The sequence below is a fragment of the Tenrec ecaudatus genome, chromosome 16 (assembly GCF_050624435.1).
Source record: "Tenrec ecaudatus isolate mTenEca1 chromosome 16, mTenEca1.hap1, whole genome shotgun sequence".
Lineage (NCBI taxonomy): Eukaryota > Metazoa > Chordata > Mammalia > Afrosoricida > Tenrecidae > Tenrec > Tenrec ecaudatus.
Genome location: NC_134545.1, coordinates 49,327,202 through 49,341,014, shown reverse-complemented (window position 1 = coordinate 49,341,014; position 13,813 = coordinate 49,327,202). Strand labels below are relative to the sequence as shown.

At 57.4% G+C, this 13,813-nt stretch overlaps 1 protein-coding gene across 3 annotated transcripts in view; it reads left to right on the top strand.

Moving 5' to 3' along the window:
• The first annotated feature begins 6,746 nt into the window (after positions 1-6,746).
• The window catches only part of CDH23 (cadherin related 23), a 410,239-nt gene continuing 403,172 nt past the window's right edge, over positions 6,747-13,813 (top strand). For all 3 annotated transcript variants that reach the window (XM_075533399.1, XM_075533398.1, XM_075533397.1), the window contains exons 1-2: positions 6,747-6,813; positions 13,632-13,709. In XM_075533399.1, coding sequence (XP_075389514.1) covers positions 6,747-6,813; positions 13,632-13,709 — 145 coding nt within the window. The remainder of the gene's footprint in view (positions 6,814-13,631; positions 13,710-13,813) is intronic.

Here is a 13,813-nt window from a genome sequence, read left to right as displayed (position 1 = left end):
TGCATGGACAGAGGACCAGAGGGGTTAGAGTCCCCCCACCCCCAGCCCCCTTACATCACGGAGCATTGGGTAGGCATGGAGGGCAGTGGTTCGAATCCAGCAGCCTCTCTGAGGGAGAAAGAGGAGGCTCTCTGTCCCATCCTGGAAGCCTTACGCAGAGTTGCTTTAAGTTGGAATAGTGGGTTTTGTTGGGATTTTGGTCCGCCTTGCGGAAGAGAGCGAGGCAGCTCAGTACTGACTGAGCTGGAACAATCTTGCATTGTTGCGCGAGAGCATGGCGCGTGAGCTACTGCTTGGATGTTTTTACGGGGAGAGAAGACTCTAAGCTGTGTTCTTGTGTGTGCACGCAGTATTGGAATGCTGTCTCTGGGAAGGGCGGTATGGGAGACTGTGCCCTCTTTTGTACATTCATTTACTGTATTCCTGCCTTAACCCCCAAGTAACAAAGCAAGGTAAGATTCCTGCTAAACGATATATTGACAAGACGGGGCTGAGGGGCTTTGTGGCACCAGGTGGTACTTGGAGGGTTCTGGATGATGGTGGGTCCCCAGCCTGGGGACCTCAGGTTGTGCCTCTCCCAGTCCTGCCAGACTTGCCAGCCCACACCCAGGTGCCCTGCTGTGGAAGCTTCACAGAGGGGCCTTGTCAAGGGCACAGGAACAGAATGGCCACCAGGTGGTCGTGGCCCTCCTTGCAGGCAGGGCCCTTCTGTGTGACCATGCCCCGCAGGCTCCTTCCCAGCCAGGGAGGCTCTGAGGCCTGAGCCCGTGGCTGCAGAGGCCTCTCAAGGAGTGGCCCTCGTGGTGGCTTCAGCAGCCTGCTTGCACGCACGAGCCTCTGTGTGTACTGGTGGTGAATAATCCCCAAATTGTATTTGATTTCTACAGTGCATTGCTGTATTTCTATTCAAAGCTGAGTGCATCTGATTTTATGGGAATTCATAACAGTTCAAACTCAATCACGGTGCCCTGCTGTGAAAATCTCTCACTCGGGGGAAACTGGAGAGGTGCGCCTGCGGCCCCTCCCGCCCGCTCCCTCCCCGGCTCTGTATCTTCTGCCCCCTTGCTGGCTGGAATGGAGGGCCGGGCACTTCCAGATGTGGCCAAGCACCCTCCTGACCTCGTCCCTGTGGTGCCTCTGACCAGGCTGGTACCAGCAGGCCCTTCTTGGGAGTCAGGTCCAAAAGGGGCTGGGTTTTCGGAATATAGATGTTGCCTTTTGTCTCCCCTGCCCTGTCCAGGACCATGTTTATTCAGCCCCTGACCCAGGAAACTAGGCTGAGAGGGGACCATCTTGGCTTCTTTTACTAGGACTCAGAAGGGTTGGGGTACCCTCTGCAGCTTTGGGGCAGCTTTGCAAGGCACTTGACTTCCTTCAGCAAGAAGGGGGCCTCCAGGGCTGCCCTGGACCTCAGTGGCATGGCGGGCATCCTGTGGGCATATCTGGAGGGTTCTACAGAACCCAGTGTGTGAACGTGTTCATGTGTGTGAGTATATGAGTGTTAGGGAGTGTGTGTGTGGGTGTGCGTGCGAGTGTGCATGCCAGCGTGTGTGTTGGGGGAGGGGTGGCAGGAAGGAGTGAGAGAGAATAAGAACACAGGCAGCTGATACCAAGGGCTCAAGGAGAAAGAAAATGTTTTGAGAATGATGATGGCGACATATGTACAAAGGTCCTTGATACAATGGATGGGTGTATGGATTGTGATAAGAGTAGTAAGAGCCCCTAATAAAATGATTTAAAGATGGAAAAATTACACATAGGCACATGCTTGCCATTTAAACCAGTCTCACTTGGGGGCTTGGGGGTAGGAAAATCCTGAACACAGGGCTGGACCCAGGCCTCGTCCCCGGGTCTCCTGGTACAGCCCCTTCTGCTGCTTGTGGGGCTCTGCAGCAGGTAAAGGGGAGGAAGGGCTGCTGGAGGGCGGGCGGGCCCTGTCCCTGGAGGTTCAGCAGTGCAGGGTGTGCAGTTCACCTGGGGACCTTCTCAGGACCAGGTCTCCTGTGGGGTTCAGGCCTGGACTGCAGCTTCAGGAGGGCGAAGCTGAGGGCAGGAGAGAGCTTTCTACGCTGAGCTGTCGTCTGCTCACAGGCTGCGTACAGAGAGTTGGGAGAGAGGAGGTGAACTAGACTCTGATTGTAACAGGAGCATGGACTGACCACAGCAAATACGAGGACCTCACCCGCGATCCACTCCTCACCGGGACCCAGGCCTGAGAGGAGGACTGTGGCCACAGGGCTCGCAGGGGCTGAGCTTTTGGAGGAGGTTGCCAGGCTTTTCTTCTGAGGCACCCCAGATGGAATCGAATCCCCAGACTTTGGTTAGTAGCTGAACTTGTCAACCACGTGCAGCACCCCCAGGCTCCAAACCCGGCGTGGCAGAGGTTAGTCCAACTCAGGGCCACTCCAGTGGAGCCACTGTTAACCTGGATGCACCTGCATGCATGCGTTCCCTTTGCTCCCAACACACACATGTGCACACACATGCACGCACATGCTATAGCACACTGTCCACATGTATGCACAGTTCCCTGTGCCCTCTGGACGGCCCGCTGTTGAACTGAGCCCCTGTTGGGCACCATGGCCATTGGCAGGGGTGGACGTCTCTGGCACAGGGTCATGCACAGCCATGATCAGTTCCTTAGCTCAAGGCATGAAGATGTCACTGCTGGATCTTTGTAGCTCTGTGGCTAATTTTCAAAGACCTATGGATTCTAGCCGAGTGACCTCAGCTTGGGGAGGGGGAGCCCTGGCTCCTTTGCGTGGTTTGAAGTGCAGTCTATGTGCAGGCAGACAGCTCACCTCAACTCAGCTCAGGCCTGAACTCCTTACCCAACATGGTCCCAGACGTCGCAGCCTGCACGTCCCACACGGCCTTCTGACCCTGTCCTCCCACCAGTCACCTGCGGGCTCCCCTAGTCAGCCTAGGAGTGGTGACTCCGACCTTCTCGGACAGCAACCTTGCCGAGGGGCTGAGGGCCCTGTGTGCTGGGCAGGGGCAGGGTCTGGGCCGGCACTGTGGAGAGGGAGGCTAGGGTGTGGGGGTACGTGCCTGCGTGTGATGCACACAGCTCTTTCTCTGCAGACACACGTCTGGTGTTTCCTGGACTCTGGGAAAACTTTTGTGGCAGGGCCACGCCTTCCCTGATATAGATAAGAAAACAAGGTGGCGGTGGGGTGGTGGAAGTAGCATAGCTTGGTGTTGTGGGTTATGTGATGGGTTGCCCACCACATGTTCCCCAGGTCGAAGCCACCTGCTTCACTGCAGAAGAGAGATGCGGCTTCCTGCTCGCGTAAAGATTTCTAGCCTTAGAAATCCACAGGGGCGGCTCCACTCCACCCTGCAGGGTTGTTCTGAGCAGGAATCAATTCGATGGCCATGCGTTTGGAGATTTGGTTCTGTTTCCAGAGCCCAGCAGACGTCAGCACGTTCTTAGCTCCTTTCAGGCTCAGTTTCATCCCCTGTCAAATGGGGGCGATGACATCGGCTCCACAGAGGTATCTTAGAGGACTGAGCACGGATCCTACCTGCGAAAGTCCCTGACCTGTGGGAGGAAACGCACCTAGGCACATCTCCTCACCACCACCCCTTCCACTGTCAGCTTCCTGTAACCCCCAGCAGAAGGCTGTGCACTCCCCGGCTAGTGTGGCCAGTGCTCTTGGCAGATGCTGTCTAATCCTCAGGACATCTGGCCTGAAAAAGAGGTGGGATGGAGCCTTTTTTTTCTTCTTAAGACACTCAATGTGATCAGATTGTCACTTACTCTCTGCCTCAGTTTCCCCACCTGTGAACCAGGGACAATGCTACAGGTGCCGCCTAGCTGCTTTGCAGGGTAGGGTGGGACAACTCTAAGATAACAGGTGGAAAGCAGCTTAGGTATACAGCAAAAGGCTTTATTTCATGCTCCGCATCACGTGTGTGTGTGTGGGGGGGGGCGTGCACATGAAAGCAGCCCCACCGTACTTTTTTTAAGCATCAGGGTGGCAACCCTTTAAAGCGGGATCGCGTCCAGGTGGGCACTCAGGTCTTCTTGCCCACCGCTGGAAGGAGCGTGGCTTTGCCACAACCTTTCTTGGCCACACCCAATCACCATGCACCTCCCTGGTCTGTGTTGTAGCTAAATGACCCAGCAATCGCACTCTTGAGAATCAAGGCCAAGAGAAACCAAAGCCCTGACCCGTTATGCACAGAAGGTTGTCCATGGTGGCTCTGTCTGCTGGGGCCCAAAGTGGGGAAACGGCCAGATGCCCATGCACAGGGATGGGCCTCATCCCTAGAAGGCACCCAGATACTCAACTATGCTGAAAAAGGAGGCTGGTATAGCCGTGTCCACCTGGATCCTCCCCAGAATTGTCACCACGTGAGACCAGCAAGCTGGTTTTGTGTCGGGCCGGACTCCACTGTTGTGCAGGGACCCCCTGTGTGTGGCGTGGAGGTACCGGCTCAGGAGGGTATGCAGGGCCCAGCCGCCCACTCCGCACCCTCGCATGGGCCTTGAGACACCAGAAAACAGACCTCGCAGATTAAATTATTTGCCAACATTTAAAAATAGATTCATTTCAGCTGGTGATTTCTAGCTCTGCATGGGGGGTGGGAGTGAATCAGCAGCTGTGGCCACACTGGGTCCCCAGTTCCTGTTGGCTGAAGTCCTCCAGCAGCTGCCACTTTGGGACCAGGCATGTGGCCTCCACATGGCCATTGTCCCACCCACCCGCGTCCCCTCGTGTTTTGCTCTCCTGGGCTTGGCCCGTGGGCAGTTGGGTTTGTAACCCTTGTTGCTGTTGAGTGCTGACTGTGCACTGGGAAGCGCTGGGAGAGGGCAAGCTGGGGGTAAGATGGGCTGCACCCTTTTTGATTCAAATACTCCTGAGAGTTTGGGGTTCTTCAAAGGATTGCTGTATCCCCCCCCTTTTTTTTTAATTGTGAGAGGTCCATGTTATTTAAAAACGTAGGACCAGAGCCCTCTCTAACAGGGATTTAAAATGCAAAGTTAGGCCAACAAAAGGGCGTTGTGGCATCCTGTGGTCTGGTTGGTCAGGAGCCACTCACCGGGCCCCCTCATTGTCCATGGGGGAGAGAGAGAGATGGCTCTAGGCTCTGGATTAGGGCGTCGGGATTCTGAGCCTGTCTTGATCTCTGGCCTCTAGATGTTAGCCCGGGTGAGGAAGTCTGCCCTCAGCCCCAGGGCCCCCCGCGCCTTTGCTGGCCCTACTGATGACGGAGGTGGCACATCAGCCTGAGTCCAGAGCTTGACCCCGTCACTCATGCGTTGGGCATCTCTGAGCGGCTCCTGGCCCTGTTCTAGGCTCTGTTCTCACCTCAGGAGAACCGCCTCCCGGACTCCTGAAGCTGAGCAGCAGGTGCATGGTGGTGCTCAGTGAAGGGTAAGAGGCAGGTTCTTGCAAAGGCCTGGAGGTGAGCCGGCCAGGTGCCCGCCCTGCCAGGGTTGACAGTTCAGCCAGGGTTACTACTGGGGTCTAGGGAAGGGCACTGAAGGATGGGTCCGGGCAGCTGCTGCTTTGGCAAGTGGGAGCAACCCACCGTCCCCAGCGGGCCCCTGGTCTCTCTGGTGAGGAGCTCTGAGCCCCAACGATCGGGCCCCAGCTTCCCGTAGAGGTCTCCCTTACCTCATGCTGCTGTCACACAAACACCACCTCTGGGGGCTTGAACATCAGAATCTGCTTTCCCGCCGTTGTGGAGGCGAACGGTTTGAATGCGACCCTCGGCCGTGTCTGCTGCGTAGCCCCGGTGTTCTCTCCCACCGGGTGCCCGTGAGGCTCCGGATTTTTCAAACTCAACGGTGATCGGGGTTAGGATCGTCTCATAGGACCTGGTCAATATAATAAGGAAAACTATTTCCAAACAGGATCACGCCCCCAGGGCCCTCTCACTGCCATCGGGTCGATGCTGACTCACCGCGACATCTCTATGGGTGTCTGAGACTGTCACTGTTTGCGGGAGTAGAAAGTGCCGTCCCATCTCCCCAGGAGCCACTGTGGTTTTGAACTGCCGACCTTTCGGATCACAGCCCTGTGTGTAACTACTACACCACCAGGGCTCCACCCGTGGGACCAGGGGGGTAGGATTGTGATTTTCGGGGAGACACAACTCAATTCCTACAGTAGACTGGCCGCGGGCTGTCCAGGCCTCTCTCCCTTCCTCTTTGATACTCGTGTGTGGCCATGATGATTTCCTTTCTTTCCGTGGCCAAGGTCCTGGGGTCGAAAAGGACAAGGAGACGCAGCAGCCAGGGGCTTCGGTCAGAATGGTGGGGGGAGGGCGGCAATCTACCAGCTTTTCCTGCTAAGCACCCTCCTCCCAAGCCCTGGCTGACCTGCCTCTGTGGTTCATGCGGAAGGCTACCCAGAGGGTACAGTCCCGGGGGTGCTTCTGGGGGCTGTGGTCCTGGGGAAGGGACCGAGCCAGACTATGCTGTGGGTGAACATGGTCTGTGCCAGCTACTGACTGTGCCCACAGAGTCCCTCCGGCACATTGGCCAGCCCATGAGGGCACAGAGGGGCCATCCCTCAGTTATGCTGACCGTAGATTGGTTCATTGATGTAGACCCTCTCTTCTCCCCATGCCCCCTCACTAGTGGATTGCTCTCTTCTCTCCGCCAGTTCTCCCTGGGGCTGGGTGGGGTGGGGTGGGGTGGGGTGGGGTGGTGAGGGCAGGAGGGGCTAGAAGACCAGGGACATCACCCACCAGAAGCTTCTCACCCTCTTTCTTCTCTGTCCACAGGAGCCATGAGGTGCCACGTTGCCACCAGCGGCCGGCTGGTCTGGCTTGTTGTGCTGATCTCAGGCTGCTGGGGTAAGTCCAACCTCTCTCTGCTGGACAGTTGGGCTGGAGACCTTGGGCCAACCTGGCTCTGTGCTCTGGGAGAACGGATCAGGAGCGGGCTCGCCAGGATCTTGCAGACCCACCCTTGCTGTGTGGCTGAGTGAAGGGCTGACAATACCAGCTGTCCCCAGGGCCTGTGACTTCATGGGAGGGGGCTTGAGAAGGAGACGCCAGGGGTTGCCAACCGTCCTGCCTGGGATGCGGCACCTGGTCGCAATTGCCATCTTCCTCACACCCACTGTGTGACCAAGGGCCCTGGGAGGTACACATGGTTCTCCATCAGGTGTTCACCTAAAGATGGTTGGTTCACAGCTCACCCAGTGGTGCCACGGGAGAAAGGCCTGGCCACCCCTTGCCATAGCTTTGCCATGACTTGGAATTGGCTCAGTGGCGATGGGTCTTGCGGACCAGGGCCTGGCCTCCCCCGGGAACAGGTGAAGAAGGAGAGTGGGGCAGTGAGCAGAGTCTGCATGGCCCTGGGCGTGCCTGGAAGAACCAGCCCATTTTCAGGGTATGCAGAGTCTAGCTGGGGAAGAAGACAGGGCAGGAATTCCCATACTACTGAGTAGCAGGGGCGGCGCCTGCACCAGCAAAGCCCATCAGAAGGAAAGGTAACTCTGGTCTGCCAGCCAGGGGGGCATTTCCTCAGGGCTCTGACTAGGGAAGGGGTTTAGAGCAGGTGAGAGGGAGGGAGAGGGGAAGCCTGAGGATCAGCCCTCCTCCCCTTCGCCTTGTGGCGAAGCTCTGGGTGACACCAAAGGAGGCCAGGGTAGCAGCAGCCTGGTAGGCCGTCTTCCTGGCAGGGTGTCCCGGAGGCCCAAAGTGTCCCCTGGGAAGTGCCGCAGGCACGCATGCCTGGCGACACGTGCAAACACATTCCTGTGCGGGGCCCTGGGCTGATCCCCCTCCAGGGAGCCAGGGCAGTCTCTAGAGGCAGCTACAGCAGAGCTTGTTGGGAGTGAGCCCTCTCATCTTGCAGGCCTGGCATCCCTGAAGGCCTCCTAGCTTGGCCACCTTATTGGGAGGTATCTGGACTGGAATGCTCCCTGTGATGAGGAGCTCACCCCCTTGCTAGCAGCCCAGGATTGCTGCACAGCCTGTAGGACTAGGAGGAGGCAGCTCAGACCCTCTCTCAGGGCCAGGGGGAACATAGCAGGCCCAGCTAAGCCAGGCCAAGCCTCTGTTCTTCCCCGGGCCACTGTCAGGATGGCAGCCCCTGCCTGCCTGTCTCTGGCCACATTCTGGGGGCTTCAGGCACAAATCCCTGAGAGCAGCTCTGGTCCTCTGGGTTAACTGGACAGGGGAAGCAGGCTCAGCCCCGCGGGGTCTCTATGAGCTTGGACGCTCAGACCCCTCCCCACTCTGTGCTGATCACTCCCTTCAGGGGAAGCCTGCCACTTGGCTGAAAGACACTGCCCCCTTGCCTACCCCATTTCCATCTGGCCCACGGCCCCAGCATTCCTCTCCTCTCTTGCCCAGGTTCTGGACAAACTCTGTGATGCCAACCCCTTGCCGGCCTGCCATCGTCTAAACTAAAGCTTCCCCAACAGGCCTCAGTGTGGGACCCCTCTGCATTGCGCAGTCTTGTTTTTAGGGTGTGGGCGAGGCAGCAGGCAAAGGCTTGCCTGTCCCCCTGCCCATGCGGTGCCTCTCCGGCTCAGCCAGACCTGAATGTCTACTGGGCCAGGTTAACCTCCTGCCAGGTTGTACAAATGGTCCCCAAGCACTGAGCATGAGCCTGCTACCTGGGTTCCCCACTTACAACAGCATGCCAGGCTCCTGTGGGCCACATTGCACACACACCCCTCCCACCCACACCGGACAGCCGTGCATAGGACCCCATCAGCAGGGAAGAAGGCAGGTGGGGAAATGGGGCGGAGAGGTAGTGGGCCTTTCCCAGAGTCATGTCGGGCAGTCAGTGAGGGGCAGGTGTGCACAGCCCTGACCCCCCAAAGGCTGCTCTGGGCTCCGGGCGCAGCGCCCCATCCCTGTCATGGGGCAGGGCTCAGAGTGTGCTCCCTGATGTGATATTCTCCCACATGTTCTTGCTGATGCGGGGGAGCCTGGACTTGGGTTCAGACCGGCAAGGTTCAAGTGCAGGCTCAGTCCCTTGCCAGCGTTTTTCAAGTCCTGTGAGGAAGCCCTCAGTCCCACGGATTCTGCGTCCAGTTGCTGGCCTGGTGTTCAAGGCCCTCCGCATCCTGTAGGCGCCCTCCCCACACAGCCACACCCCTGCCTGGGCCTTCCCAGGGCAGCCCGGGAGCTTCCCACCCCACCTGCCTTGTCCAGGTTTTCTTCCTTTCCCACAGTTCTCTTCTTCCACACACACCCAGGGCACCCTCGTCAGATACTGCCCTCTCAGGGCCCTCCCAGCACCCACCCTCAGGCCTGTGTGCTTGCAAGCTGGAGTCCTGACGTGAGCTGCCACCCAGCTGGGCCCCGGCTCCCGGCAGTCCCCTGCCCAACAGCACCGTGCGGCTGTGGGCTACAGGCTCTTGCCAATGGGCAGTGTCAAAGTGAGATATTTGGCGGCAGACAACCGGGGACTCCAGAATTCCATCATTGGACCACCATGTCCCTGCCCCACCCCAACCACTTCTCTTACCAAACCCAACTCACCCCCCTCAAGCTGATTCCACTCACAGCACCCCTCGGTGAGGGCCCCGAGGGGAACGTGTGCACCAGGACAGGCAGCCTCCTCTTTCTCCTGTGGAGTAGCTAGCGAGTTTGAACCACCCACCTCGAAATGAGCAGCCCGACACCTCAAGGTGTGCTCGGTCAAGAAGAGGGTCAGTGAAGCAGAGCCAGACCTTCCACGAGAGGGAAGGGCCACCTTGGGCTCAGACACAGCAACGGCTGAGAGGAAGACGCCGGCCCAGCCCCTCACTAACACCACACACAACCAAAAAGCCAGGTGCATGTGGTACTTACTGATCCGCGCGTCGATAGGCACCCACCAGATGTTTGCTGTGCGGTGCCGTGAGTGGTTCGAAGTTAGGGTGACCCCATCCATATGACAGATGGCCCCCTGGGGAGCTGCTGGAGAAAGGTGGGGCTTTCTGTCCCTGCAAGGAGTTACAGGCTGGGGCACCCCAGGGTAGTTCTCCTCACGCCCTGCAGGGGTGCTGGCAGTCAGTCCCCTGGGTGGCAGGGAGATGTGGGGTCAAAGGGCTCCAGGAGGGAGCAGTGACTGCGGGGGGGCGGGGGGCGGGGGAGGGAAGTGGAGACCCTTCGCAGGGGGCAGGGGCGCTGGGCTTCTCCTCCTTGCCCCAAACCGTCCCCAGCTCCCTCCCTCTCTACACTGATCCACGTCCCCGCTTCACCTCCAAGCTCCTGGAGCAGCAGTTTACTTTCATGCTCTAAAAGTGCTTTTTAAAGAAGAGAGTAGTCACCTGTGCCCTGCCCTCCCCCACTGTCTCCTGTCACCCCCTCCTTGTCCCCGAGTGCCCTGGCTGCCAGCCCAAGGTTGCTGGGCCTCCGAGGGAAGGCTGCTGGGCCTGATGGAAGCAAGCAGCCCGCTTGCTCGGTGGCAGGCCACACCGCTTGCTCGGTGGCAGGCCACACATCCCGCGTCTCTGCCCAGCTGCCCATGCGGAGCGCGCCGTCCGGTTATCGGCAGGTCCTGTAACATAAAAGTTAAAAATGAATGAGGCTGCTGCAGGTGGGGGGTTTCCCCTCCTCTTTCTTTGCTGAATTCCTCCCCCAGCAGCCCAGGCCTGTTTCTGCATTCTCCCCAGGCACCCACCTGCAGCCTTCTCCCTGGGCCGGACCACTTCCGGCTCCCCAAAGGGAGCAGAGGCACGCTCCCCTGGCCACGCCAGCATTGGTCACCCCAGAGTCTAACAGGAGCAGCGTCTCCCAACGGCTCGCTGTGTGCCAGGCGCCGGCGCTAAGCGCTTTATGTATAGAATCTCATTTCATCTCCAGGTCAGCCTTGGAAAAAGTCCTCTTGTTGTTGCTCTTTTACACAGACATAAACTGAGACATGGAAAGGTCACGTGGCTCGGAAGAGGCCCAGGCACATCCCAGAGGACCGTGAGGCCTCTCAGCAGCAGCCCTGGCTGTGGTGCCAGGGCCCTGGGCGCCTGATATCAGAGGGCAGAGGGAAGTGCTTGGGTGTGTGAACATGTGCAAGTGAGGTGGTCCGAGGAGACCTGAGGAAGGAAGGCTAATGATTGTGAGGCGTCAGCAGTGTTATCTGTCTGAATAGGTTTGGGGATGGAGGTGGCAGGAGAGGTGGCCCAGGGCCCGGCCACCTGGGCCTTTGGGGTTGTGTGAGATCCCTGAGAATGATAACATCATCAGCCCACTGGCATCCGGTTTATTTCAAGAAAAAGGGAGCCCTCAGGCTCTACTCGGACTCCAGGCAAGGGAGCTGCAGGATGCCAGCAACCCTAATTTCATCTGGCCCCCTTGGCCCCGGTGTGAGTCTGTGTGGACTAGAGATAAAGATCCAGAGACACATATGTGTGTAAGAAAGAGCTTTATATATAAGAGCAGTTGAATATTGAGAAAACATCCCAGCCCAGTTCAGAGCAAGTCCATAAGTCCGGTATTAGCCTATATATCCGATACCAATCTATAAATTCCTCTTCAGACTCACGAAACACATGCAGTGCTACCAAATGCAGGAAGAACATGGGCCAGTGGGTGGAAAGTCTTGTGGCTCTAGTGGCAGAGGTCTCCACGTGCCTCCTTCAGCTCCCTGACTCCAACCTAGCTCCCTGTCCTGTCTGCAGGAATGTCCCACAGAGAGCAAGCATGTGTCCCACCTCCAGGGAGCTATTTAACTCCTTAGCACCTCCAAATGAGGTCATCAAGCTGTGAGCCTGATTGACAGGCTAGACCCACCCATCCACTCTTAAGTCTCAAATTGACAACAGATTTTGTAACTACCACTGCCCCCAGGAGGCATCTTGGGTGAGATGGAAAAGTCCCTGCCATCTCATCCTCTGGGCTCTGCAGCCTGGCACAGCCCTGAGAGCAGGAGAGGCCAGCCCTGCCATGGCCAAAGACTGTGAGGAACAGCAGGAGGCCAGTGGTAGGACTGAGCAATGTCCACCTGGAGTGACCAGACCACCTCTAGCTGGTAGTCAAGGGCCCCCTGTCGCCTGCTGAAGGCCACTAGGAAGGGTATTGGGTGGACGTGGAGCCAGCCTCAGAGAGACCTCATGTCAGGGACTCATCCCCTGGTGGCATGGGGGACTCATCCCCTGTGGGCATCATGCTTGTCTCCTCCAGACTCAGGCCCCACCTGGAGGCTTCGGGCCCAGGATGACCTGCTCCGCTTGCTAGCTGTGTGGCCCTGGGCATGTTTACTGTCCTCTCTGAGCCTTGTTTTCCTCCAGAGTGGAGTGGGGGACATGGACTGAGATGATGTGAGTGGCTGGTGCAGAGAATGGTTGTTGTTATTCACGGGGCGCTTGGGGAGTCTTCACAAGTCGGGCTGTGGACTGCAAGGTCAGCACTTGGAGAGGGCACCAGCCCTTTCTTGGAAGAATGACAAGACTTTCTCCCCCGTAAAGATTTACGGTTCTGGAGACCCTGGCGAGCCCTTCTTCTCTGTCCAAAAGGTGGCGATGAGTCACAGCTGACTCTGTGGAGGTTGGCATTTTACAATGACTATTACTTGTTTTATTGGGCCATTCACTGACCCAACAGATATTGACAGGTGGATGTTGGGTTCCCACTGTCTCTCTAGCCTTCTACAAATTGGGTGTTCACAATGTACGCTCTGGTACTTTATCATCTTTGGGTCACACTTCTTGCTTGGATGGCTGCGTGTTGGAATACAAACCTTTAAGACCCTGACGCTATTCCAGTTGACAGCTGGCCACCATCTGCTCTCCTCACCACATTTTTCGGTAGGAGTGATCTTTTCGTGAAGGCGAGAATCAAGCAGGACCAAGTTATCCGCACGAACTCTTCTTAGGTCGGGGCCAGAATTCAGTGGGAGCCGAGAATCCATCTGCTTGTCCCAGGTCATGAACGACTTTGGTTGACTTTGGCGATCACGGTGGGCATTGCCTTTCCCATCACCACTTCCATTCCTGGTAACGATCAAAGAACGTTTTGCTTTTTATGTATATACTGATTGTTGTTTTTTTTATAAAATGAAACCATGCGACAGCTGTCTTTTCGTGACTCGTTTATTTGCGTCAGTCTGATGGTCTCCAGACTCCTCTGTATTATATCCCCAGGACACCTCGTCCTTCTTTCTAGGGGTGCAGCATTCCATTGCATTCAGGCACCATAGTTGGTGTATCCAGTTGTCGGGTGACGGACCCTTGGGCTGCTTCCATCACTCTGCTCTTGTGCATCAGGCAGCAGGACCAGGTGTGCCTGTGGTCACTGCAGCTAGATCTCTGTGGCACTCAGTCGCCTCGGAGAGCATCGCCACATCGTACAGTCGTTCTGTCGCCAACGCATTGAGGGGTGACCACGCATGTCTTATAGTGGTGATGCTGGTGCACGCTCACGTCGGTGCAGGAGACTTTGCCCTCCTGTGTGTGTGTGTGCGTGTGTTGTACACCCACAGCACAGCTCCGTGGGGACCAGCCACACTTGCTCAGTAGCCATCCACAGCTGCCTTGTACGGCACAGACTAGCCAGTCACACAGCCCGACAGCTGTCTGCCTGCCCTCCTGGCAGCCATCTCGTTTGCCCCAAAGTAGGCCAGCACTTGCCAGGGTCCCGGGACATGGGTGGTGACTGCCGGGCATCACCTGGCAGCATGCGTGAAGCTGCCCAGGTGTGCAGGACTGACACTCCTATTGTCTGATTCCCAGGTCAAGTGAACCGGCTGCCCTTCTTCACCAACCACTTCTTTGACACATACCTGCTGATCAGCGAGGACACTCCTGTCGGTGAGTTAGCACGAGGGCCATGAGGTGGGGCGAGGTGGGGCGAGGTGGACTTCCTTCACACAAGTGAAGAGGGTCTATCTTAGAGGTTGGGACCATGGCCTCCA